This window comes from Barbus barbus (assembly GCF_936440315.1).
Source record: "Barbus barbus genome assembly, chromosome: 5".
NCBI classification, from domain to species: domain Eukaryota; kingdom Metazoa; phylum Chordata; class Actinopteri; order Cypriniformes; family Cyprinidae; genus Barbus; species Barbus barbus.
In genome coordinates, this window is record NC_136733.1 from 2,381,905 (window position 1) to 2,408,910 (window position 27,006).

Below are 27,006 nucleotides of genomic sequence, written 5' to 3' on the forward strand. Positions count from 1 at the left end.
GCACTAGGACAATTACATACTCCGAATACCATGTGCTGGGTCACATCAACACATGAAGGTATTAGTAAGTTTATGTATAAAGCATAAGATTGTGCTGGGGTCAGTCAGTTCTCATATTAAACACCCCTTGTTTCATGGTGCATTCTTTTAGGCTTTTTAGTAGGGCTGTCAATCGATTTCCAATTTTCGAAAAACGATGATGTGCTGATTAATATCTAGTTTGCTTCCTAATCTAGTTGTCAAAATATCCTTGCATATTCCGAATATTATTGGCTCAGTGACAAATTGATTTTGTTCCTCTTTTGGAAGTCACTTCTGATAAAAGCACCTGCTAAAACCATAAATGTAAGAACTGTGTTCTTCCACCTTCACTAAATGAACAAATAATTAAAAAACAGCACCACTTTTTAGTCCAAAATAACAATGTCAGAGCCCACAGACATAATGCACACAGGAAGGAAGAAATGTTGTTTCTCAACACTTTTATTGGCCAGCCAATTATTACTGTATTTCAGACCAAATGGCAGATAAAAACTAAAACAGTGGTTTGTCGCTTACATGTCAGACAAACAATCTCTTATTAAAATAGTGAAATTTTTTTGGCCAGAATAAGATGCAAGGTGGATAATACCATGGGCTTCATTAGGCCATTTTTAGGGGGCTTTACCTTAAATTTCTCCTCGGCTCTCCTAAAAATTTTGCGATTAGCTCCATAAACTGTACACAAATTTCATGAGTCCCCTTTAAATTTCATATGAAGCGGCAGACTTCGTCTCCTCCCCGTCTTTCAGTGCACAGAGCGAGAAACAGAGGACCAGGTGTGTGTTTATTGATAGATTGTTATAATATCTGCATCTGTGCAGTTCTTTGTCATAAAAACAGTTTACAAAATGTCACGGGGGAGCAATCGGTTTCCCATCTACTGTAAAGTTTTCGCTGCGTTCACCCCTCGTTACACCACAGCTGTGTCCTTAACACATATGAACACATAAGTTATAAAACGATCATGTTGCTATTTTCATTTGAAAATTTAACTTTCAATATAAAACATATTACTGGGCACGTGGCATTAACTACCATACAGTCATGCACAGAAATGATTAAAGACAGTGACAGACAGTACTTGAGCATAAGAGGTTTGTATACTTGAGCTAAAGAAAGAGGTTTGTACTAGAAATGCAAACAGTAAAATGTTGTGTTTCTACAGTAAACAGGTGTGTGTGTGTTAACAGAAACACTTGTATTTGGCTTATTCAGTACTCAAATGTTATCCAATTCGGTAATTATTTAATAATTTTTATTGTTATACCCTCATTGGGGGCTGAGCCCCCTAAAATGAAAATCGTAGAATCGCCCCAGGATAATACTTTGTTTAGTTAATGATTTTGGTGCATAAATCTACCAACTACATGTCCAAGAACGGCAAGAACATGAGTACATTCTGTCCAAGAAATACTTAGACAAACCTAAAGAAACAGCGCTTGTAACATGTATATAAATCAAACACAGACTACCTGATATGAGCTTTTAATACGTGTATCCCTCCATCTTCACCCAATTTGAGTTAAATCAGAACAGCAGCTGTAAATGGGTAAGTGCTGAGGAATATGAGAAATAGTTTCCATAGCTTCCCCTGATCACTGATATCCTTGTAACAGCACAGAGGGGTTTGGAATCAATTTATTGTTGAGTCTCTAGACTAACTGAGAATCTGTGAAGTAATGAGAACCATACGTCTGTGATCTCTCTGACAGAGTTCAGAGCACAAACAATGGGGTTCAATGTGCATTAGAGTGAGAGAACATGGGAAAACACTGACAAATGCCTAAAATAAAAATAAAAAACTAATCTGAAATGCATGTTTCATATTTAAACGCTGAGAGTACTTGTTCCAAGGAAGATATCATATTGAAAAAGCATGCATTATGCATGCTATCATTATGTTTTAGAAACTTTGTGAAATTACCAAAATTGCCATGATATTCTTTAAAACAAGAGCTCAAGGATTAAATCAGAAATCTAAACGCTGAGAAAACAGAGCTTGTAGATTTCCACACATTTAATGAAACAATACAATTAAGTACAAACATTTATCCCCACGAAACATGAACAATTTCTATATTCTTACGTAAACTGCGGCGTTGAATTGAACGTGACATTTTACATCAGAATGTTTTCATGAATGATTTAGCTAGACACACATCTGTTCATGAATGAAATGTATTTATGAAACGATGACTCAATGTCTCAATATGTTCAAATGTCCAAATGAGATACATTACACGTATAAATATAGACATAAGTCGTCTTTTTCAAGCTTTTATGAATCTCTAAAAAAGAATCAGGTACTAATAAAACGTACCATAATACAGTTAAATAATATCAATATATGCACTGCCGTTCAAATTTTTTTTCAAAGAAATTAATACTTGTATTCAGCAAGGATGCATTAAATTGAAAGCATCCTGAATGCAGTAAAAAACTAAACAAAAAAACATTCTTCATAATCACAAATACATTTATATTGCAAGTAAATGTTGTTTTTTGAACTTTCTATCCAAAGAAATATGTTTTTCACAAAAATACGAAACAGCACATTGATAATAATAATCATGTTTCTTGAGCATCAAATCAGTATATTAGAATGATTTCTGAGGATCATGTGACACTGAAGACTGGAGTAATGATGCTGAAAATTCAGCTCTGCATTACAGGAATAAATTATTTATTAAAATAAATGGTTATTTTAAACTGTAATATTATTTCACAATATTACTGTTTTTAAAGTGTTTTGATCAAATAAATGCAGCCTTGGTGAGCAGAAGAGACTTCTTTATAAAACATAAAATTCGTACCAACCCCAAATTTTAAACGGTAGTACTGTAAATGTTGCATGACAAGCAAATTCATCTGAGTACATGCTACTTTTGAACAGCTGACATTGCAGAAAGATTTCCATATGATGTATTTACAGAATCTACCAGCAGGGGCAAACAGGACGGCAGTAACCAGACAAACCCTGATCCCTCGGTCAGTCAAATGTTAAAAAGATCATTCTTCCGGTTCATTTACACCACTGGAAGGTGAAGTAAAGCACGTTTGGAGAGAGCAGACAGATGAGGACTCACCCAGGTAAGGGATGCAGGGCACCATCTTGAGGGAGCGGATGTACTCTCTCATCCTGGCACAGTTCTCATCTTTGGAGGTCAGATAGTCCAGCTTCTCAAACGTTGCCTTGTCCTTCCGACTGATCAGCTGAAGGAAAGCAGGAAAGTTGCGGCACTGATCAGAAGCTACTATAAACAATAATTCAACACCAATCCTTCTCCATTTTCATGTTTCTTAAATATGACTAACATGATTGTTCTCAGCTATAAATAAGAGTGCAGCGCTCCATTTAAAACATTTGACCATGTTTAAATCAATTCTGCACACCATTTTTTTTACCCAAAAATCAGCACAGAAAACATGAAGTCTGCAGAATCCATTATATGCATTTTTGAATTACAGTGTATAGTAAGTTATAAACCAAAAGCATTTGACAGTTTTACTTGAAACTTACATGTGTAATTCTGTTACTTGCCATTTCAGTTTAATTATCTGTGAAATTTAATAGCAATATCTGAGTGAAAATATTTAAAAAGTAAATCCGACACATTTTTCTTTCCAAGCATAGATCAAAAGCCAGATCTGAACATCTGATGGCTCAACATAGGTCTCAAGTCTCATATGGACTTATTTTTTAGCTTGATGCCCATTTACATTCATTAAATGGGAATGAGTGGCTGAGGACTGCAGGTTACAGAAGATTTAACCCTCTCTTTTTGATAAAAATCTGGATACTTGTGTTGTGGTTTACATGTAATTCACCAGAAATCAACACTGAAACACATGAAAGAATCATGTAAACAAACAAACAAACAAACAAACAAACAAGAACTCTACTGCAGGTTGTCAGACATAAAAAAAGACATATATATTATAATATAATATATTTTTATGTTAAAAATCAACTGCACAGACAAAATAATAATAAAAAAGTTATTTTTTTTATCAAATACTTTGTGACTATTTGTACACCGAAGTGAAAATAACCACAACTAAGTTTAATTAATATCCAACATTATTTGTACTTAGTAGAATTTATTGTTATTTGTACTTGCCTTCTTATGTCTAGTTCTCAAACCCTTATGAGGGTAAAATGGGTTTCTCACACTTTTCAGAGCTACAACAGACAAGTGACTAAGATCCAACAAACCATCAACCAAAAACATCCTTTCACAGATTTCTTTCTGACAGTGAAACTCAAACAGATGAAGAAACATTGAATTCTTCATCTGACAAGTCTTCAGTTTCAAGTGAACTGAGTTTAAAGTTTCACAAGCTCTCATGCAATTCATATTTTATGTTTGGCAAGCTACAATAAAAGGTTTTTTGATTTTTACCAGACTCTGCTGTTTTTCAAAGCCTTGATTTTTGGCAAATTGCTTGGAAACCAATGGAGGTCAATTTGACCCCTAACAAAATCGATGTAAGCAAAATTCGTAAAATCTTTCCAAAACACTTTGCGTTGAAACATTTCATGAATATGCATGACCCTTAATGAGAACAAATGGTTAAAACAGCATTTCAAGAGGCTTAAAAATCGAATGTGGGACCCTGAATAAGCACAGCTGGTGGTTCATAAAGAGGGACCTTCTCAACACACAGAGCAAATGCAAACAAATGGCTTCTAGCAGCCCGTCTCGAGTGAATGAACAACCTGCGGATCAGAGAAGAATTGAAAACCAAACGGAACAATTGCAAAACATCTAAACATTTGGGCTTGCTTTTCCCAATAGGTTTAATAGTTTATACTGAACCTTTGCCCACCCAGCTTCTTACAAAATACAACCAAAAACTCCAAAGCCAAAGCAAGTATATGATGCAAAACTCAGGAGACACTCGCGCCTCCATACATGTGCCTCATTAATAATGACTCCGGCCATGAGGTCACGCCATGAGCTCATGGAAGCCGCAATCTCATTGGTTTACGAGGCTCTGGGGGAAAATGCTAAAGGCTTGTACATTTGCAGTGGTAAATACCTCATGATGGGAAGAAATAGACACATTTGAAATTCCACTGACTACTGCAGAAAACTGCAGGCAAATCACAGAGCTGTGGAGCACTTGAGCTCAAGACGTTGACAAGGAAACATCAACACGCAAATCAAGGAACTCAATTCAGACAACAGCTCTACAAAAAAAAAAAAAAAAAAAAAAAAAAAAAAAAAAAAAATGCTAACACATACGTTATTGGCAAAAGGTCTCAGAATTAATTAAGTATACAATACTGTTCAAAAGTTGTTTTTGAAAGAAGTCTCCTATGCTCAGCAAGGCTGCATTTATTTAGTCAAAAATACAGCAAAAATTGTGAAATATTTTTGCAATTCAAAATACCTGATATCTATTTGAATATATTTTAAAAGGTAATTTATTCCTGTGATCAAAGCTGAATTTTCAGCATCATTACTCCAGTCTTCAGTGTCACATGATTCTTCAGAAATCATTCTAATATACTGATTTGCTGCTCAAGAAACATTTCTGATTATTATTAATGCTGAAAACAGTTGCGCTGCTTCATGTTTTTGTGGAAACATCAGGATTTCAGGAAATCATATCAGGAATTCATAAAAAGAACAGCATTTATTTGAAATAGAAATCTTTTGTGACATTATGAATGTCTATATATTGTCACTTTTGATCAATTTAATGCATTCTTGCTAAATAACAAATAAATAAATCTTACTGTTTGGCTGTTTATTTATTTATTGATTTTATTTATTTATTTAGCTAGTTTACATACATGAAAAAGTGTACAAAAAGTATCTTCTAAAACAATACTTTTAAGTGTCTGAATTTTATTGTAATTTAATTGTACCGATAATGATTGATACATGCAAATGAAATGGTTAGGGTTGATCAGAGAAACACAATTATTTTAAATTTTACATCCAACTAGACAATTACTTTTAGACTTATTCATTTAGCGGATACTTTTATCTAAATTGACTTAAACTGCATTCAAAGTTGACATTTTATCACTTCATGCATTCTCTAGGAATCGAACCCATGACCTTGGCATTTCTAATGCTATGATTTTACTGTTCCAGCTGCAGGAATGCACCTTAACATTTTCAGAAGAAACCATAAATAGCTTTGTTCTAATCACTAACCTTTAGTACTGTATGAGAAATAGTAATAGGTATGATTGTCCAAATACCACTAAGTGTGCAAGTACTGTAATACAAAAAGTCTTCACTTGGTAGGTGGAAATGTCAATTACATGGATATAATGTAAAAGGCGCACAGGGGGATTGGTGGAAAAAACTACTGCACAAGAGGAAATTTCCTTCAATTCATGTTCAGACAGTGCAGACAGCCTGCTAATACTGTATATCACTCCACAATGACATGACCCTTTCCCAACATGCAAGCCGACAAATATCCTTTTGGTGGCTGCATAGGAACATTTTTATGATGGGATTTCAGACTAAGCTAAATGGACATCAGATAGCAAAGCTAAAGAAAGCTGAGGACCAAAGCTATAAAGACATACAGTAACTCAACTCACCCAGCAAGGAAACTTAGAGTGAGCCGATTAAGTGGAATATGGAATGGTATATGAGGAATGGGATATGAAATCGGGATAGACAGCATCTTGGTTTTATAGTTGGCAGCGAGATAAGAAGTTTCGGAAGACATTGTGTCATGTGTCACATTTTTGGTGAGCAGATTTGATTGAGATGGAAAATGTGATGGATGAATCTGCGTGAGGTGGAGAAGGGATGGCGTATGATTTCCATTGAGAATATGGATGGATTACAATGGAAGAGGAAGCGGTCAGGACCTATAGGAAACACGGGTGTACACACACACACACACACACACACACACACACACACAGGCCTCACTGCTTGGAATCGTCAGATATGCTTACATGAACTGCGAACATACAGGAAAAAGAGACACAAATGATTTGAACACACATAACCATAAACCAAAAGAACAGAGACGATGACAAATGATTTAATTTCTGATTTGGATTTTGGAATAACAAATTAAAATAAAAAAAAATTTTTTTTTGACAACAACCAGGTCTTAACTTCAATTAAACATTTCATAAGAGAATCAAGGGCATTTCCATCATTGTTCTTAAAGGGCATATAAATTTGTGTGTCATCAGCATAAAAATGGAAAGTAATTCAATATTTACAAAAAAAAATCGACCCTAAAGGTAAGATATATAACGAGAATAAAATAGGGCCGAGAATAGACCCTTGAGGAACCCCGCATGTCAGTGGTACAGAGGATGAAAAAGTTTGACCAATGCTGACAGAAAAACTCCTATTCCTATAAGAACGATCCAAACTAATCGAGAGCAGAACCCTAAATGCCAACCACCTCTTCAAGACGGGAAATAAGAATCCCATGGTCTATTGTGTCGAATGCTGTACTAAGGTCTAAAAGCATAAGACCCACAGAGTGCCCTGAATCCCTTGATAATAATATATCATTTAGTACTCTTAACAGTGCAGACTTGGTACTATGGTAGGCCTTAAAACCTTGTTGAAAAACCTCATAAACAGCATTCTAATCCGAAAAGCTCTGCAATTGAGTTAGAACAATCTTCTCTAAGATCTTAGACAAAAAAGGAAGTTTTAAAATAGGTCTAAAATTGTACAACACAGTTTTATCCAAATTTGGCTTTTTTTAAAAAAGAAAGAGGCTGCAAAACAGCATTCAACGATGTTTCAGCGATAATGGCACCACACCAGAAACAAGGCTACCATTAATAATAGACAAAATACTAGGGCTAATAATGTTGAATAGCGTCTTAAAGTGGAAAAATAAAAAAATATACAATGGACCGTTAGTAGGTTTCATCCAACCTACAATCTCAATCAATGTTGCAAGAGATACAGGCTCGAACTGAGCAAGTGCAGCAGAGCACACAGCAGGAACAAGAAAGTCACTATTGCAGTTAAGAATTTCAGACCTAATTAACATGATCTTATCTATAAAAATTAAAGTAATTTAAAGTATTAAATTACTCATCAGTAAAAGTACTGACCCCTGGGTTAATCACAGAATTTATGGTACGAAATAAAACACCAAGCTTATGATGATTGTTAATAAAGTCAGAAAAATATTTCCTTTTTGCCCTGATAAGCGGAGAGAGACTCCTTATAAATCTCATATGACACCTGCAATTTATCCCTCTTCCACTTGCACTCAGCTTTTCTGCAAGCCTGTCAAAAGTCCCGAGTGACCTCATTAAGCCAGGGCTCAGATGTAGGCTTATTAGTTCTAATTCTTACAGGGGCAACAGAATATAAAATGGAAGAGGATGAGTAATTGAATAAATTCAACAGCAACTCCACATCCAGGTGAGTAGGGGAATTCTCCAAAGTTGTCGTAGAAGGAGCCCTGATGCACAGATGTTCAAAACGTTCAGCAGAAGTAGAGTCAACTTTACGAACATGGCAGGATGAAACAGATGAATTACTTATTTCGTGACTGAAAGCGATCTCACACGTGACTGCTTTATGATCTGAAAATGCCACATCATCCAGGAAAATTTTACAAACTGACCATAAGACAGACATAAATATCAAATAGATATATATACAGTATCTTACAGAAGTGAGAATATTTTTATAAATATTTTATTATATCTTTTCACGTGACAACACTGAAGAAATGACTCTTTGCTACAATGTAAAGTAGTGAGTGTACAGCTTGTATAACAGTGTAAATGTAACTAAAAAAAAAAAACTCAACACACAGCCATTAATGTCTAAACCGCTGACCACAAAAGTGAGTACACCCCTAAGTGAAAATGTCCAATTTGGGCCCAATTAGCCATTTTCTCTCCCCGGTATCATGTGACTCATTAGTGTCTTAAGGTCTCAGGTGTGAATGGGGAGCAGGTGTGTTAAATTTGGTGTTATCGCTCTCACTCTCTCATACTGGTCACTGGAAGTTCAACATGGCACCTCATGGCAAAGAATTCTCTGAGGATCTGAAAAAAAGAATGGTTGCTCTACAATCTAAAGATGGCGATAAAACGGAGTGATAAAATCGTGAATCGGCCTAAATATCTACCATGTCTTTTTTTTTGCTACCTTGAAAGGCTTTGTCTTTCTAGTTTGGCTGTAATGCTCAGACAACTTGTAAAACTAAAATAGTAAAACCAACATGACAAAGAATCGTGATAAAATCGTGATAAAATCGTGATATTTCTAAAAAAAATCATGATATGATATTTTTTCCATATCGCCCACCCCTACTGTGAATTGAATGTTCATTTCTCTACCATAAGCTGTCTCCAAAGGCGTTTCAGAGAATTTGGCAGTACATCCAACCGACCTCACAACCGCAGACCACGTGTAACCACACCAGCCCAGACCTCCACATCCAGCATCTTCACCTCCAAGATCGTCTGAGACGAGCCACCCGGACAGCTGCTGAAACAAGCGGTTTGCATAACCAAAGAATTTCTGCACAAACTGTCAGAAACCGTCTCAGGGATGCTCATCTGCAGGCTCGTCGTCCTCATCGGGGTTTCGACCTGACTGCAGCTCGTCGTCGTAACCGACTTGAGTGGGCAAATGCTCACATTTGATGGCGTCTCGCACTTTGGAGAGGTGTTCTCTTCACGGATGAATCCTGATTTCACTGTACAGGGCAGATGGCAGACAGCGTGTATGGCGTCGTGTGGGTGAGCGGTTTGCTGATGTCAACGTTGTGGATCGAGTGGTCCATGGTGGCGGTGGGGTTATGGTATGGGCAGGCGTATGTTATGGACAATGAACACAGGTGCATTTTATTGATGGCATTTTGAATGCACAGAGATACCGCGACGAGATCCTGATGCCCATTGTTGTGCCATTCATCCACGACCATCACCTCATGTTGCAGCATGATAATGCATGGCCCCATGTTGCAAGGATCTGTACACAAGTCTAAATACTATAAACTTCTGCTCATAAAATTGTTGGAAATAATACGAATGTGTAAATAAAGTAAACGTAGCGCATAAAGCATTCCCAAATGTGCGTTAAATTCACAGCACATTCAGAGATGGTCTAATCTCTGAACGATAAACTTTAAAAAATGTCCATCTTTCTTCTGCAATTTTCTTTTTCATGTGTTTTCAGGCTGAAATATGACTGGAACATTTTTTGACAGGTTTCGTGAGATTTAGCCACTTTCTTCGACAGTGTCCAAAAATCGGGATATTAAAAGCAATTGAGAATGACTTATAAAAATTTGCATGCGTTTTTATTTAATGGACTACAACAAATGGTTTGTGTCATTACATGCCTCACAGATGCCTGTTCCCACCGCAATCATTAACGTTCAACGCAGGGAAGAACTGACATGAGGAATCCTGGCAGAAAGGCCTTTATTCCACCATCACACATGAAAGCGGACACGCCAGAGAGACGATCAATGGAAACACTGTCAGATGGATTAACAGCCAGTGTAACGTCTAAATACAACAAACCAGGCTTCTGAAATCGAGCTTTGACTGTCTGTCAATTAAAAAGCCAAAGCGCTTTCAGGTCCAAAAAAACATCGCTCCAAATTTAAGATGAGATACAAGAGTAGCTTTCTGCTCGGAAACCAAAATTCAGAGCTGAAGAATTTGTTCCAGTACAATTCCTGAATTTGAATTGATCTGGTTACAACATGCAGGACTGGATTCGAAATTGAAATTAGAATGATGGGAAGTGGAATTTAAAAGATTTGAATTTTTAAATCTGACCATGATGTTGAGACCATGCACAGTACACACTCGTAAGTTCCAACCGCATTTAAACGCGGTAGTGAATTCCCTATACTATTGTTTCAAGTGTGAATTTAACAGAACTCTCAAAACTTGAATATAACTCTGACGCATTTAGCACCCGCTATTTTTAACCAATGTATTATTACAGAAATCAAAGTCTCGTTATGTTTTGAGATTTTAACTAAACCACCGTCAGAACCATCGCATTTTGTTTATGTTTGAAGAGCTACTGCATAGAGCGCACTATTGAAATGTTGTCATGTCCACTTATTATAAGTGATGCTTATTAAGTGTCTTTGGAGTTGTTGTTTGGGCTCAGCTCAAAAAGCAAACCAAATTATGGAGTTAATAAAGTAGGATTTCTGGTAATGCGGCTTATTTCCAAAATAATGTGTTTGGATTTGAGATTATTATGGGTTTGTTCTTTATATGTTCTAGCAAGATTTGGCAACACTAATGAGTCCAAATGTACCCTGTGATTTCTTACACTGCACATACAGAAAAGACATTAACAACTACTTGTTCAGTTCGGCTCTGTACACACTGCATAGCATTTCTGTAAATGCAGTTGCCGCTAAATGAATTTTTCTTCGGTTGTAGAATGTGGCTGTCAGTCCCGTAAATTACTGAACTGTGTGTAGAGAACAGGATTAAGCACTAAAAGGTGAACTGACAACCGGATTTGGCTGCAGTGTTTACGTGGCCTTTGGTTGGTTGTATATGAGTGGACGGTCAGTATGGGGAAGTCTGACCACCTGACATCTGCCTGACAGAGTCCAGCTGCTCAGGGAGCAGTTCAGGACAACAGCCTGGAGTTGTGTGTCAAACTATGGAGCTGAATGCTGAGCCGTTGTCCACAAACAAACCGCATTCTCTCAGATGTGTCCAGATGAGAGAGAGCAGTGCAGAATGAAGGCTGACATCATCACGATGACGTTGCTCTTAAATCATCCGTTTGTTTCTCTTTGCATATGTTTCCATTCAGAACTGAATTGAGAAAGCTTTTTAAATTACAGTTTAGTTCCTGAATTTGAATTATGGCAAACTGGATGCAAAATTGCAATTTGAATATGAATCTAACACGATAGAATTAAAAGAAAGAAATTAAGAAATTCACTGGAATTTAAACAAAAAATACAATCTTTGAATATAGGCTTCAAAAAAACTTGTTTGAAAGTTTTGGAAAATGTTTAAACAAACAAATGAAAGCAAGCATGCAAGAAAGAAAAAAACTTTTTAATCTCACAATTTGGATTTTTTTCCCTTCACAATTTTCGGAATTCTGTCACAAAAAAAAAATGCTACTTTATCTCAATTCTGACTTTTTTCTTGCAATTGTGAAATTATATCTTACAAATCTACTTCTCATCTCGGAATTCTCAGTTTACATCAGTTATAAAAATATAATATCATGAAAAAAGACAGAATTGTGAGATAAAAAATATTTGTTTGTTTGTTTTCCTGTCAGAAACAGGCTTCCATAAGAGCAAAACTTCAAATAATCAAACATTTTAATGAAAAAAATAAAATAAAATCACTGGAGAAATTAAAAGAAACCTGTCACGCTGCAGAGTTTAATCGCCGTTTTGTCACTTTTAGAGAATTTGGTATTTTCTTACACTGCAGTACATGGCAGCACTAAATACGAAGCATCCAAGTCCTGCAACCAAGTCCTTTTTGAGGGAAGTCTGTTCACTCGGTGGCCAAATAATTTAGAAAGCGAGACTTATTCCGTCATATTGCGTGTTGCACTTTCTCCCATTCAAAGTAATATGAGTGCACCGTCTTGGCATTTGTGTAGTCTGTGATGCAACACTACACACAAGTATTGCACATCATGTTGCTCTACCAAAAAAAAAACAACTTTGCAGATCGTCAACCTGTCCGCCAGGAAACCACTAGAGCTTATGGGATGAAGCATACATTGATCAAAACCCAAGACGAATCAAGTACAACCATGGGACCATATTTATCTGCGAGTGAGATTTTCTTGCATGCAAAAATTAATAAATAAAACTAATGTCCACAGAACTCTAACCTTCCTCATCAATGAAGCCTGTAATGCAGCTAACAGAGTTTCTGGTAAAAGTCAGTGCTCATTTAAATCACGGTTTTGGAAAACAGTCGTGCTAGTGGTAGTTCTGGGCTTTAGGGTGTTGAAAGCGGATATACCATGTTTCAGGTGGTTTCAGCATGCCTAACATCGAATATCAGCCAGTATTTGCTCAATCTGCGTTTCAAATCCATTTTCTCAGTGCCAGCTGTTGAAAAGCTCTCGAACGACAGGCTAATCCTGCCGGAGAACACTGGATAATCTTTCTTCTGCTTTTTTAAACAACAGTAGGGATTGAAATGACCGTTTTGCAACAAAGCCACTATAAAGTCCTATAAAGCACCATAATGGAGTGACAGAGCAGGAAAATGTGTGCAGGACCTGGCAAAAGCATCCGGAGGTCTCTGGCTGAGAGAGCAGGTGTAAGGAAAGACGCATCGGTTGCTGGTAACTAGGGGATAAAACAAGCGCTACTGGTCCCTCAAGACTAATTAGACATGGGCTGCTTTCAATACAGTACAGACAAATCACATCCAGCTCATACTTGCAGATGGGCTGTAAAGTGTGTTAGCTAACCATGTAATACTTTCCTGTTTTCTCCAGTAATGCTTGCCAAAATTCACCATTCAGCATTGTGGATGGTTGAGGTATCATTCATGTAGCACACATGAGCCGTGTTTGCACTGTCGGGCCAAAAGCTGGCATGCTAGTGCGTGCCAGGGCCAGCCGCGTTTCCACTGTCACTTCCGGGGCTTGATCGTACCTCGTCAATGCTTCCTCGGGGCCAACGGCCGGGGTTTTTTGGCCCGACGAAAACCTTGCACCAAAGCAGGCCAGCTGGGGCTAGAGGTGTGGTTATGAACAAAGACGGAGTTTCTCCGTGTCTGGAGAGTGTCAGTGCCGCAGATCATTTCATACAGTTAACAGCTCAAAACTCACAGACAGCAGTGAGTGCTTGAAATAACTTGATCCGATGTGGATTATGATCACCTTACAAGGCAGAAATATTTATAAGCAATGCAAAAACTATGCATGCTAGCCATTAACGTTACCATAGTAAACATGGTAAGTACGACCGCTTGAAGAAATCAGACATCAGCTTCTCATTCTCTATTACAATTGTGTATTTATTTAGTAGGCCTAACATTTTATCTGTCATAAGTCTCGTCTCGAGACTTTAGCTCCGAATATGTCATAAAACATAATGTTTTTTGTTTGGGAGCTCCCTCTGGTACTCAGGTCGTATTTTTGATGGAAAAATATAGAAATTATAATTCTTTCTAAATGTGATGTATAGGCTATACTATGACTACAAATAAACAGAAACAGACTCGACTGAATAAGTATTTGTCCTCTTTCTTTTGTGAAAAAGCAGTTCACATCGCTATTTCTGTGTGACTAATTTTCAATCCTTATAAATTAATTCATTATGATCAATTTATCGCTTAATAGGCTATTGTAAAACAACGCTGCTTTTGGATTTAAATCTTTAACAAAACATGCAAACAAACGGCCGCTTTTATCATGTTCGTTTTGTGATGGAGCTAGTTGACTTCTGATCAGTTTTCTGATAATTTCTCTTTGTTGGTGAAGTGATGGGGTTGCATGACGTTGTTCCAGAGAGGTGTGTAAAGGGCGGGTTTTAGTGAAGCGCAGCGGAGCTTCTGGCCCGACAGTGGAAAAGCGGCTATGGTGTGTGACGAGTTACAAGCCAGTTTAATACGAGCCGTTAGTGTTCAAATCACTAATCATAATACTGAGTCCAAACCAGACACGATACTGAGCTAAAAAGCTAAAGCAGGGCTGTCAATCAAGGCTATTATTGTTAACTAGAACTATTAAAAAACATTTTTGTTCACTGAAATAAAACTGTATGACTTTATAAATGACAATAAAATCTAAATTATAACAAAAACTGAACATAAATAAAAATTGAAAACTAATAATAATAATAATATTAATAACAATAATAAACCAAATAATATATAAAATATGGACCAAGCACCATTTAATCCAAATATCCACTTAATCTTTCATATTTGGCCATTTCTTTAGGACAGAAATGCTATAGCCGCTGTAATTAAATGAATGTGGACATCAAAACATGTAAACTCAGAGTGAGGTTTGAGCTTTTATTTTGAAATCGTGATGTATTCTCCTGTGTTTGTGTAGATTTATAAATGATTTACCTTACAAATCTGATGCTATGTTCCCAGATGAAGGTTATAATAAACCCAAACTCACAACAGCATGCAGAGATGGAGTTTGAGACGCTCCTCATGTAAATGATAACAGTTTCTGTGTTACTACTGTGAACGAACGTGTGTAATCTACGCGCATGGAAATAATTAAAGCACATATACTGTGTTAGAACTGCATCACATATAATTATTTAATTAAATCATAGCATTTGTGAATTCACAATTATGCTTAATTATGATTTTTAAATGGGTTTAATATATCATGCAGCCATGGAAAATAGTCTAATAATGTGTTGTTTTTATGTAATTATGGATTCTCGTCCGTGAAATGCGCCATTTTTAAAAATCGACGAATCGCGACAGCCCTAATTGTAAAATGTAATTTATTTCTGTGATCAAAGCTGTATTTTCAGCATCATTACTGCAGTCTTCAGTGTCACATGATCCTTTAGAAATCATTCTAATATACTGATTTACTGCTCAAGAAACATTGTGGAAACAGCAATACATTTTATTTTTCAAGATTCTATGATGAATAGAAAGTTCAAACAAACATTCTAAATTACCTTAACGTCATATTTGATCAATTTAATGCATCATCGCTGAATAAAAGTATTAATTTCTTTTGGGAGGAAAAAAAACTGATCCCAAACATTTGAACAGTAGTGCACTTAATAAATGTCATGTGATAAATCCAGATGTAAAGTGAGATTCTGTCCTTAATTGCTGAAATATACATGTTGATTGTTTGTTCTAGTCTCCTAATTTACTTTAGGGCCACTGTACATGAGGTATTAACCAAACCGAGGAATGAGGGTGAGTAAATGATCATTTTCATTTTTGAGTGGAATTTCCCTGTAAATGTGGACAGATTAATTGCTTTTCCTTGGAAACCTGTTGCATCACACCTATAGTGAGGAATTCATTTTTTGTTGTTGTTCCCTTGACATCATAGTTTATGTGCAATCCCTTGCATATTATACATAAATCAGATACGTTCATATTTATTAAGCCGTACATAAACGAATCCCTCCCACCCACGTCACCTCGACCAACGCCAAACCTCCGGCGCCACAGACCTTCTCGACGGCTGCAGAACAGCTTTTAAAGGACAAAGTGTCCCTGGTGCTCTTCTAAGGGTGGACGCACAGGGCCATAAACCTGCCAGCAGAGTTGATCTTGGCATCATCTGCAGCCAACACAGAGGTAAGTATCACTGAACTAAACCTGCAGCTAAAAATCATTAACGAAACAGCACAAAACACTGCATTTTGAAGAGTCATTGCGTTAAAGATGCATTATGGATCAGACCAATGGATCCAAATTGGTCCAAAAGGGTAGTTTCAAATCCACAGGCAGTGTAACGTTACCTATCTTTTGGCTAAATTTGAAGGCAATAACATATAGAAGCCAAGTTGCAATTTTTTATATGAGAAAAAAGTCAGAATTACAAGATATAAACTCAGAATTCGGATTTATTTCTTGCAATTCAAAAAAATTAAAAGCTCAAATTGTGAATGAAAAAAAAAAAACTGAACTGTGAGATAAAAAGTCACAATTACCTTTTTTTTATTTGTTTTATCCAGTTGCAGAAACAAGCTTCCATAATAACTAGAAAACTTCAGTAAAATATCACATCATACAAGTAATCATAAAACAAAAAATATAAAAAAATTAAAGGCAGATGGAGTGAGAGAAATGTTGATTATAAGTACACTATAATTATATTTACTGTACATGATTATAAATATACTATGTAATGAAATGAAAAAATAAAATCGCTAGTAATATTCACAAATAATTACAAATAACGCATTGAATTAAAGCGAAATATGAAAGTAGAAAGACTGAAATGGTATTTGTTTTTACTTCAATAATCATTCTTTATTTATTATGTATTTATTATTAATGTACTGGAGTAACGGCTGCTGAAAATTCAGCTTTGCATCACAGGAATAAATTAGATTGTAAAATATATTTACATATAAAACAATGATTTTGAAGTGTAATATTTCAGAATGTTACTGGTTTTACTGTATTATTAATTAAATAAATAATAAAAAAACATTTAAAAATCTTACTGACACTAAACTATTTAATGGTAGCGTACACCCACCACATCCTTTCTGTTCAGGTTTTTTGCTTTTATAGTAAAAACAAATTATAATTTTATTTTATTTTAAATTGATTTTAATTGCACTTCCTTAAATTCAAATGCGAATTTTGAATTCTGTGTTAGCTCAAATTCAAAATCAAAAACGGAACTGGAATTTAAAACGCATTCTAAATTCGGTTCTGAATGGCGCACAGTCCTGTAGGACACTTAAAAAGCTTTTAATTTCAGTTCAATTGGGACGCTGCTTTTGAAGGCGGTATAGGCAGCAGTCAGCGAGGCCAATCAACAGGTTTTGAAACACAGCCGTTGAGCGGTGACCAAAATCAAATGGCAAATACATTTCTAATTCTTCAAAGGTCATACTGTTCATTGAATGAAAGTGCAGGAAATTATTCATCTGCTATTTTAATGACGAACACATCCTAAGAGCATCATTTCTTTCCATATTTCAAACATCTGTTAATTGTTAGGGGAAGCGGTCATCTGGCCTCAGACATGAAGTGTAAGAGGATCCAACGGCAAACGCCAAAAAACACACACCCAGACATTCAGTCCTCAACCTCAAAAGCTCCTGTATGCTTCCAGACTCAAACAAAAGCACCTGATGTCGCTGGCGTGACCCAGCAATCAGTCAATTCTTGACTTCTACTAGAAGCAGTGGCAAAAAACAAAAAGAAAAAGAATGAAAAAAATCATTTTCAATGTTTTCCGGTTCTATGCTGGAGTGAAAAGTTCAATGTTGCCCTGCTGCTGTCATGATCATCCTGATCGATAGTGGCAGAAAGAACAGCATGATCAGACATCCGTCACTAAACTGCTCATTATCAAGCGATTAAATTTCCAAAATGGAGACTCGCTAAGCACAAAAAGTGAGAAATAAACTGGTTTTGGCAAGTTTTTACTAGCCAGCTGGCCCAACTTTTTGGAAACTGCAACATAATACATGACTTCATATTCAATACATGGGTCAAAAGCCCCCAAAACTAATTTACTGTCATTTTAAATCTTTAAATCATTTAAAATATAATTACATTTAATATGACCACTTCTCTTTTATACATTTGAATAAGTACAGGTATATTGAATAAGTATGCCGTTTCATTTTCACGTAAATATATATCTTACGCTGAATGAAGATGAACATTAATTCACAAATATTTGGATTAAAAGTAAATTAAATTAAATATTAAAGTAGACATCATTTGCATTTAATGTGCTTTCTGTGAGTATAAAATCACTTTTGTCAATTTAATTTGATGCAGAGACCAAAATGGGACGTCTCGACTTTGACCCACATGATTTAACGCAATACTGTGCAAGAACGACAGTCTAACAATCCCTGTTATGTTTTAATATGATGCAAGTGGATACAAATCCAAGAAATGCAAATGGTCTTGCAAAACAAAAACATATTTAAGGAAATTTTGCCAAATACAGTGAAATTGTCTCAGTTCATCCTTCTTTTGTGTGATACGTTACGGAGCGTTTGTACCAAACTGATGTAGTTTACACTATTGTTCAAATGTACAGTCATTTTTTAAATAAACTTTTATTCAGCAAGGATGCATTTTCCCAGGGAAAGCAAGAGCTGATAAAAATGTAAAAAAAAAAAATACTGTAACTTGAATGCAATGTAAGTCGCTTTGGATAAAAGTGTCTGCTAAATGCATAAATGTAATTGTAATAATATTTCATAATATTACTGATTTTACTGTATTTTTTACCAAACAAATGCAGCCTTGGTGAGAATAAGAGACTTTCAAAAACATCAGAAATTCTGAAGTATATTGCATTTCAAACAGTTGCTACCTTCAAAGGACCATTTTTTGCTTTCGGTTTTCATCCCAGTTTCTACATAACTTTGATTTCATCCAAAAATTTTCATTTGGGATCATCACTAGTTATGACTAATGTTTTCTGCAATCTACACTTATTGAAAGCCATTCAGTATACAGTAGGATGAGAAAAGTGTTATGTTTGGATTCCACGTTTCTAAGTTAGATCTTAAAGAGCAACTTTCCATTTTAAACGACAGACGCTTGTGTTAAAAACCATCAGTTTCAAAGTGAGCAGGGGAAAATAATTACAGGACTAAGTGAGCAAAGTGTGGAAAACGTAATTATTGTGATGTATGAGCAACACATTTGTATAATACAGACATTGTGATTAAACAGCCAAAGGTTTGAGGTAGGGGTGTGCGATATGACGATTTTTGATCGTGGACGATAAAAATGTCTCCACGATCTGCTTTTGAAGAAATATCGTAGTATCGCGCTACCGCGCACATTGTCAAATACAGTTCTGGTCTCCGTCTCTATATACTGTACAACACGACATACAGCAGTAGAGTTACTCAGACAGGACACTGCACTTATTCGCGATCGCAAAAGTACATTATTTGCATACAAGCCTTGCTGGTTAAATGTTTAATTCGCGCGCTGGTCTGACGTGCGCTTGTTCTGAGCGCATACACCTGAAGCACGCGCACTAAAACGCCTGTCTAACAGCGCCTGATTACTCAACTAACTTATCTTTTGAGCTAATACTGTCAAAACACACAAGGTTTACATACAGACTGAGTTGGTTATCTCTAAAATGAAAGTAAATAGTTAAGAGAGAAACGGATGCGTGCCTGTACTGTATATTAGATGCGTGCAGCTCTTAAAGGGACAGGACACTAAACATGCTGTCGACTGTCATTAAAGGGATAGTTCACCCTAAAATTGAATTTCTGTCATTATTTACTCAGTGGAAAACCAAACAGTTGCTGGTCTACATTGACTTTGATAGTAGGAAAGAAAAATCCTATGGAAGTCACTGAGGACCAGCAACTGTTTGGTTTTCCACCTTCTTCAAAATGGCATTTATGTTCAGCAGAAGAAAGAAACTCATTCCGGTTTAAAACAACTTTTGAGTAAATGATGATATAAAAATAAAACATTATGACAGAATTGACAGACAGATGACAGAATATTAATTCGTGGGGGAACTATTCATTTAACCTTAACAAAACAACAAAACACAAAGAGAAAAATCACTCACTATTCTTGACTGAAAAACTTTAATACAGTTGCTTTAGGAATCAGTCTATCTAGTGTTTTATTTTTATATTTGTTCATTCAATTTCATTGAATGCTCTGCTAAATACACCTATTGTACCTGGAAATAAAGCACTGTTTGTTTTATTTGTATATTATGTGTATTTGTAATGTGTATCTTTGTTCTTATTTTTTAATAAGAAAAATAAAATAATGACAGATTTTTTATCTTCGCCCACTTTGGCCTAAATATCTGCCATGCATCTTTGTCTTTCTAGTTTGGCTGTAATGCTCAGACAACTTGTAAAACCAAAATAGTAAAACTAACAAAGAATCGGGATAAAAATCGTGAATCGTGATATTTCTATAAAAAATCGTGATATGATATTTTTCCCATATCGCCCACCCCTAGTTTGAGGTCTGGGATGAGTCTGGCTTTATTTAGCTATACTGTGGGGAGAAGTGAGCCGAAAGTGAACTGTGAACCGTTTCTTAAATAAAGTAAATAAGAAAACAGTGTCCCTTAGGGTGCAGGTTTGTTTCATTCAGACAGCCTGACAAATGTGTGTACAGTAAATGTTGAGCGTGTTTCTTACCGCCCAGGTCTTGCTCAGTCTAAAGATGGGAGCACTCTGCAATGTTGACACCACCGACACCATAGAATGAAGGTTATTCAGCTCTAGAAGTTTCTGCAGACATAGAAAGCAATTAAACAAAAGTGTGTTTAAAGCACAGGAGAGAGTCAACACTGAAAAAATAAAGATTTATTGCTCAGTATTTCATCTGGTTTTCCAGAACAAATATCTAAACATTCCTAAAACATCATAAATCACTTAAAGAAACATTTACTTGAGAAGTAAAAGTATTTTCAGTAACCCTCGTGCTGTGCTGAAAATCCTTTACCTAATTTAGTGTTCCTGGTTTAAAAATGATAAAAATAGCTTGTAAATGTCTCATTACACTGCATTATCATCAAATCTTGGTTTTAATATTTTGTCAGTTAGTTCAATGTGTGAGTGAAAAAGCATTATTTGTGGATAATTTTGGCAAAAACTGAGGTGCATGAACTCACAGTCAATCAATGAGACATATTAAATATTTTTTTGTTTATGCTTAATTTAAGAGAGAAAAAGAACTGCCAGTAAGGTCAGGAAAATTTACTTAATTAAAAGGGAAAACCACTTTACTTTGCTAACCCCATTGGGAGATATTTTTTTCTGGTTTTACTCAAAAAGTCACTTCATTTTGATGAATTTGTTTCTTGAAAACTCTATCAAAGTTACTCCCTTGACAGACTTTTTTTATGGTTTCAAATGTAAAGTTACTTGTCATAACTGTGAGACTGCGGTGAAACATTCTGAATGGTATAAACCGCTATAGAAACAACGGAGATTTGACTTGTCATAAAGGTGACCCGTTGTCATTTTGTAGTGAGTAATTTTATCTTGACTTAAGAATGTTTAGATAATTTAAGACAAAAATACAGAAGAAAATAATTGTTTGCAATGAAAAAGAACATTTATATGGCAATCACTTCCACTTTACTGGTTGCATATGATCATGTTTTGCTATTAAATGTATGTAATGAAAGGTTTGGTTTGCAATTTGTAAAAATGCACTTTTAATGAAGCAGACATGTACTACTGTCTGTTTGTTAGGTTAGATGATGTCACAGCTACCGCCCACACTCAAAACTCCCTTTACTGCTCTCCGATTGGACGGCGTCCACTAAAAGACAGTGACCTTCAGTAAGATACGGACCTGCTTTCATCATTACTCCCACAATGAAGACCCAACAAACTCTAGAATGATGGAAAACTGCTTTGTGCTCGCTTCAGCAAATTTGGCACGCCCGGATCGACTCATGATGATTACAATCTGAGGGTTTTTTTCAGCTTTTGTTCTGTCAGAAAGTGTTCCTCTGAGATTTAGTCATGAGATTTCTGAAGGATGATATTCCAGCCGCTTCACTGACGTGGCTAGTTTTGATGAGTTTACTGAGATGAAGACGGTACAGCGAAGGGCTCTTCTCATCCAGATGAAGGGTGCGCAAACATTTGTCAGAGTAATTATCAAGTTTAAGATGAAAAACAAAACAAAACTCTTCATACTGTGTGTTAAACGGCATTAAAAGTGAAGCGTGCAATTTCTGTGCCGCTTGCACGTTCCCAAAAATAACAACAATGTTTTAGTATCTGCATATTAAACTGTGATATCAATTAATGTCTTGTCAAGTGAAAAGCTGCATGTTTGAAAAAAACATCATTAAGACGGTTTTAACTTCAAACCATCACTTCTGGCCAAAATACAGGTCCATAATCCATAATAACACTTTCTCCGGCGAAAAAGTCCATCTCCTGTTGTCTTCTCACATCAGAATCCACCAACATACTGTATTTGTTTAGAACTATTTTGGCTTGTAAACGTTGTTTGATCTGTGCAGATTTCTCTCCTGATTCAGACCAGATGACTTTTTCACCGGAGAAAGCAGTATTGATGCATAATGATGGATTAGAAACTGGCTTCTCAAGATGTTAATTGCTGGACTGGAGTGGTGTGGATTATTGTGATGTTTTTATCAGCTGTTTGGACTCTCATTCTGACGGCACCCATTCACTGCAGAGGATTCATTGCTGAGCAAGTTATGTAATGCTACATTTCTCCAAATCTGTTCCCATGAAGAAATCATCATCACCATCTCGGATGGCCTGAAACTATTCATTTAAACTGTGGTAGAAGAAATTACTCTAGCATTGAGAAAATCATCTTTAATATGAATATATACTAACATTTAGTGCAATTGTTTCAGTTTAAAAATCAGGAAAATGATTCAAAGTGCACCTAAATAGTTGCAGGTAATGTCTGTGGAACTATTTCCAGACGTTCTAGGATCTAAATCAGTCAGAGAGGCGTATAAAAGTGACTCATTCATTAGCCCTGATGGAGCGTTTCTATAACATGACTAAAGATGTGATAAATAAAAATGAATAGCACTAATCAAAAAATTGTTCATTATAAACATTCTATATATTGTAAATTTCAGCTCTGGCTTGACTTCATTAAGCTCTTTGTGTAAAGAAATGGAAATTTGATGGAAAACCGATGCATGCTAATATATAATAAAACTAAATAATGCTTTGTTAATCGTTTAGTGTGCCAATTGACCTTATTTCAAAGCAGATCCCTCTCTAGTGCACACTAATGAGGTGAACCGTCAAAGTTGGACAGACTAACACACATCCAGCTTTATTCTAGCACGATATAGCTGGAGCGATTCAACATCATTAGTGTAACATTTCTACAGTATATCTAAACCAGACTCGCTTTAAAAGCTCTGATTGCCTTTCAGATCTCTTCCAAATCATGGTGATCTGCCTACATCAGCATTTTAAGGCATCATAGACAGAAATGCTGTTTTCAAAGACTCCTAGTTATGGACAAATTCTAAGGTCGCACTGCATGATGGGAAATGTAGTTGCTGCACAAATGACTGAAGAGATTCAAAGCATATTCTTGTGAATAAACCGGTATCATTGACATTGTGACGTTTATTATGACCACCATCATACTGTATGTACAGAATGATGGTGGATTAGCAATTTTTATGTCTCTTATCGATGCAAAAAGATTATGATTGCGTAAACAGCTGTTCACTAATGTACCTTTGCAATCTTGACGAAGTGGCTCAGGATCTCGGCACGGATCTTCAGGGTTTGAGCGGTCAGGATTTCCCGCACCAACCAGAAGCTCACCTGAAGAGATGAGAAACGTTTCAAAACTTGTGCAAAAGATGACTCGTTTTTAATAAATACAGCTGAAAACAATGAGCATGTCATATGATAAAATGTTTGTGGTGTTGGATTGTACAGAAGTTATCACTATGATGCCAATGTGCATTAAAATGCTGGACTTCAGAGAGGTTTTCAGCACTTTCAGGGTGTTTTGGACAGCATGCATGTTATGATGGAAAGGGGATCTTTCCAAATAATTGGCAAATAAATAAATATGTTTATATATATATATATATTTATATATATATATATACATACACATACATATATATATTTATTTATAAATAAATGAATGATCAAAACCAGAATATAAGAAGCAGACTCAAAAAAAATGAAAGAGAAAAGCAGAGGACAGTTGAGGTCACGTCAAAGGACAGCAATAAGTCAAGTTTTCATCTGCGGTTGAAACTCATGACTTTTTTCACTAAAGGGAAACTCAACTGGAGTCAAATCATATCTTGTGGAAAAAACATTTCTGTTAGACAAAAACAGAAATGCTGGAAATGAGATGGAGGAAAAGTGTTGTTATGTAATGACTGAAAAATGAGACACTCCGCTCTGATTATAATTGTACGGCAAACACAGAACGCAGAGAGCACAGACTTCACTTGGCAGAGACTCCAACGCAAGCGGATGCCAAATACAAAAAAAGAAAATTACAAAATTCGAAAGCAGATGAAGCCTGAGTGATTCGGACCGTAGTAAATAGTTTAAGATTTCAGCCTCAGGGAACTATTGAAGCATACGGGAGTCAGGTAACAAATCTCAACAATTTCCTCAAAAGCAGCATCGATTATATTTCACGCAAGGGGAATCAAACTCAAGAAACTACTTAATGTCTGAAAATAGTTTGAAAGAAATTGGCACTGTTGTACAAAGCAGGAACGTGAGTCATTGCAGGTAAACTATAAAAAATAGTGCAAGTTGTAAATGAAAAAGATTATCGGAATACGCTTTTACAACAAAATACTTCCTACTTAAAATTGTCTTGTTTAATTCAATGTCAATTTATTTGCATTTATTGGTGAAATTTACTAGCAATTTATGAGTGAAAACTGTTGTAAATCCTGTTTTTGGAACATTTTTGAAAATCCTACACTAAAATGTGTGCTGACTGCAACGTGACAAATCTCCTAAGACACAATAAAAAAAAACTGCAGAGACATCTAAGATTAAGTTTTAAAAGCCCACTTTCAAGTCTTAAACAAGTCTTTCTCTGGCCTTTTGCTGCTTCAGCGGAAAAAAAATATATACTAAAACCAGTTGATTTGTTCACAACCAACAAAAACGGGTGCAAAACTCCCTGAGGAACAGTAAATATAGCTGTAAACTAAGAATATATGGACTGAACCGTCCAAGCAAATGATGTCTTTTCCATCGACCCTCAGGAAGTCAAAGCTTCCACAACATGATGGAGAAAAAGGGCACATAGTTTAACCGTAAATTTGGCCCCTGACTTTCATTCTTAAAAGCACACATTAAACCAAGTGAGTATATGAAGGTTTAAACTAAAGGTCACTGCACACGGAGTCCGAAATTTTCACACGTTAAAAAAGTTTGACCTCACGTTGTGTCAATCACGTTTGCAAACTGCCTCCTAAACTTTTGTCCGTCAAAAAAAATTGTATCAGGTTAGATTTTCTGCGTTTTCGCATCTGCATCTGTAGCATGCATTTTGATAGGAAAGGATGGGGAACATGAAAAAATGGAAAAACGCATGCACCAACTCTCAGTGAGCTTCAGCTAGACATTTGCTGTCTAGTCAGAGAAGAGATGCTCTAAATCAGGGGTTCTCAAAGTCTACATTCAAAGGTCCAAATCTGAATTTTCATCAGTGTCAAAGGTCCGGAACAATTGGTTATTACAAAACGTGTTTTTAATAAACATACATAACATATAACAAATAAACACTCATTTAAAAAAAAAAAAAGGTTCCCTTTGCATTCAAAATACTTTAATAACAAGTGCAAAAGTGGCAAAACAATTAATTTAAGTGTCAGCAGTAGAAGTCGACCTATAATGTTTTTTCTCTGGCCAATATTTAGAAATCAGGGCAGCCTATGGCCGATACATGATGCTGATTTGTTTGGGCCGATTTTCTCTTTTTTTCCCTTTATATCAAAAGAGAGTTTGCGTAAATGGTTATTGCAGGGCACAAGATAGTAAGAGTAGTAGTAGCCTAATTCATAGTAATAATACATGGCTCAAAACTTAAGCACCTTCTCAAAACAGTTCTGAAGCATGCTTTTTTGTTTATGTTTGCTGACAGACAGTGTTTCCCGCAGACTAGCAAATGCAAGTTGATTCTCTGCCAGCAGGAGGCGCTGTTGGAGCGTGATATATAGCTGTTTCCCCGGTAACGACTGTAATCAAATAAGCGCTACTTTATCAGCCATTACAGGAAAGACCAAATGAAAATTGGCATCAAAGCTTTTCTGAAGAAAACGGACGGTTCTTTTAAAAGATACAGTCATATAAAAACACCCGCGCAGCATTTTATTTTTTGAAACGCGCAGTGCTCAGTTTATTCAACGAAGTATAAGCCTTTTGTAAAATCTATTTGTAGCGGTCAGTTTTGATGACAAGCCGCCTCAAATAAATGTATACACTGGGCACTGCTATAAGACAAATTGCCATAATATAAGTGATAGCAAAACAAAACAAAAAAATAAAAATATTAGCGGTGAAATGTCGCCCGATTATGTCAAACGTCATACGCTCACTGGATGTCATGATGACAACAAATGTCATGAAGGAAAAGTTTCAATATCTCGCCTGCAATTTCGGACCTTCTCCAAAAAGACATAAAAAAATAAGAATAAATAAACAAATGATTTACAAGTTTAACGTGCGTTTATCAAAGTAGGAAATATAATTAGTGTTCTTGAAATATGAAATAGAAGCGGGTCCGGATTGAATTCCCTCCGGGTCCGGATCCGGACCGGAGTCCGGACTTTGAGAAGCACTGCT

The 27,006-nt window shown here is 36.0% G+C and overlaps 1 protein-coding gene across 2 annotated transcripts in view; it reads right to left on the reverse strand.

Annotated features, from left to right (window-relative positions):
* The window catches only part of LOC306870355 (ras-specific guanine nucleotide-releasing factor RalGPS1-like), a 128,825-nt gene that overhangs the window by 64,953 nt on the left and 36,866 nt on the right, over positions 1 to 27,006 (reverse strand). For both annotated transcript variants that reach the window (XM_079417582.1, XM_079417583.1), the window contains exons 6-8: positions 23,908 to 23,997; positions 20,842 to 20,934; positions 3,129 to 3,255 (exon numbers count right to left, since the gene is read on the reverse strand). In XM_079417582.1, the coding sequence (XP_079273708.1) occupies positions 3,129 to 3,255; positions 20,842 to 20,934; positions 23,908 to 23,997 (310 nt within the window). The remainder of the gene's footprint in view (positions 1 to 3,128; positions 3,256 to 20,841; positions 20,935 to 23,907; positions 23,998 to 27,006) is intronic.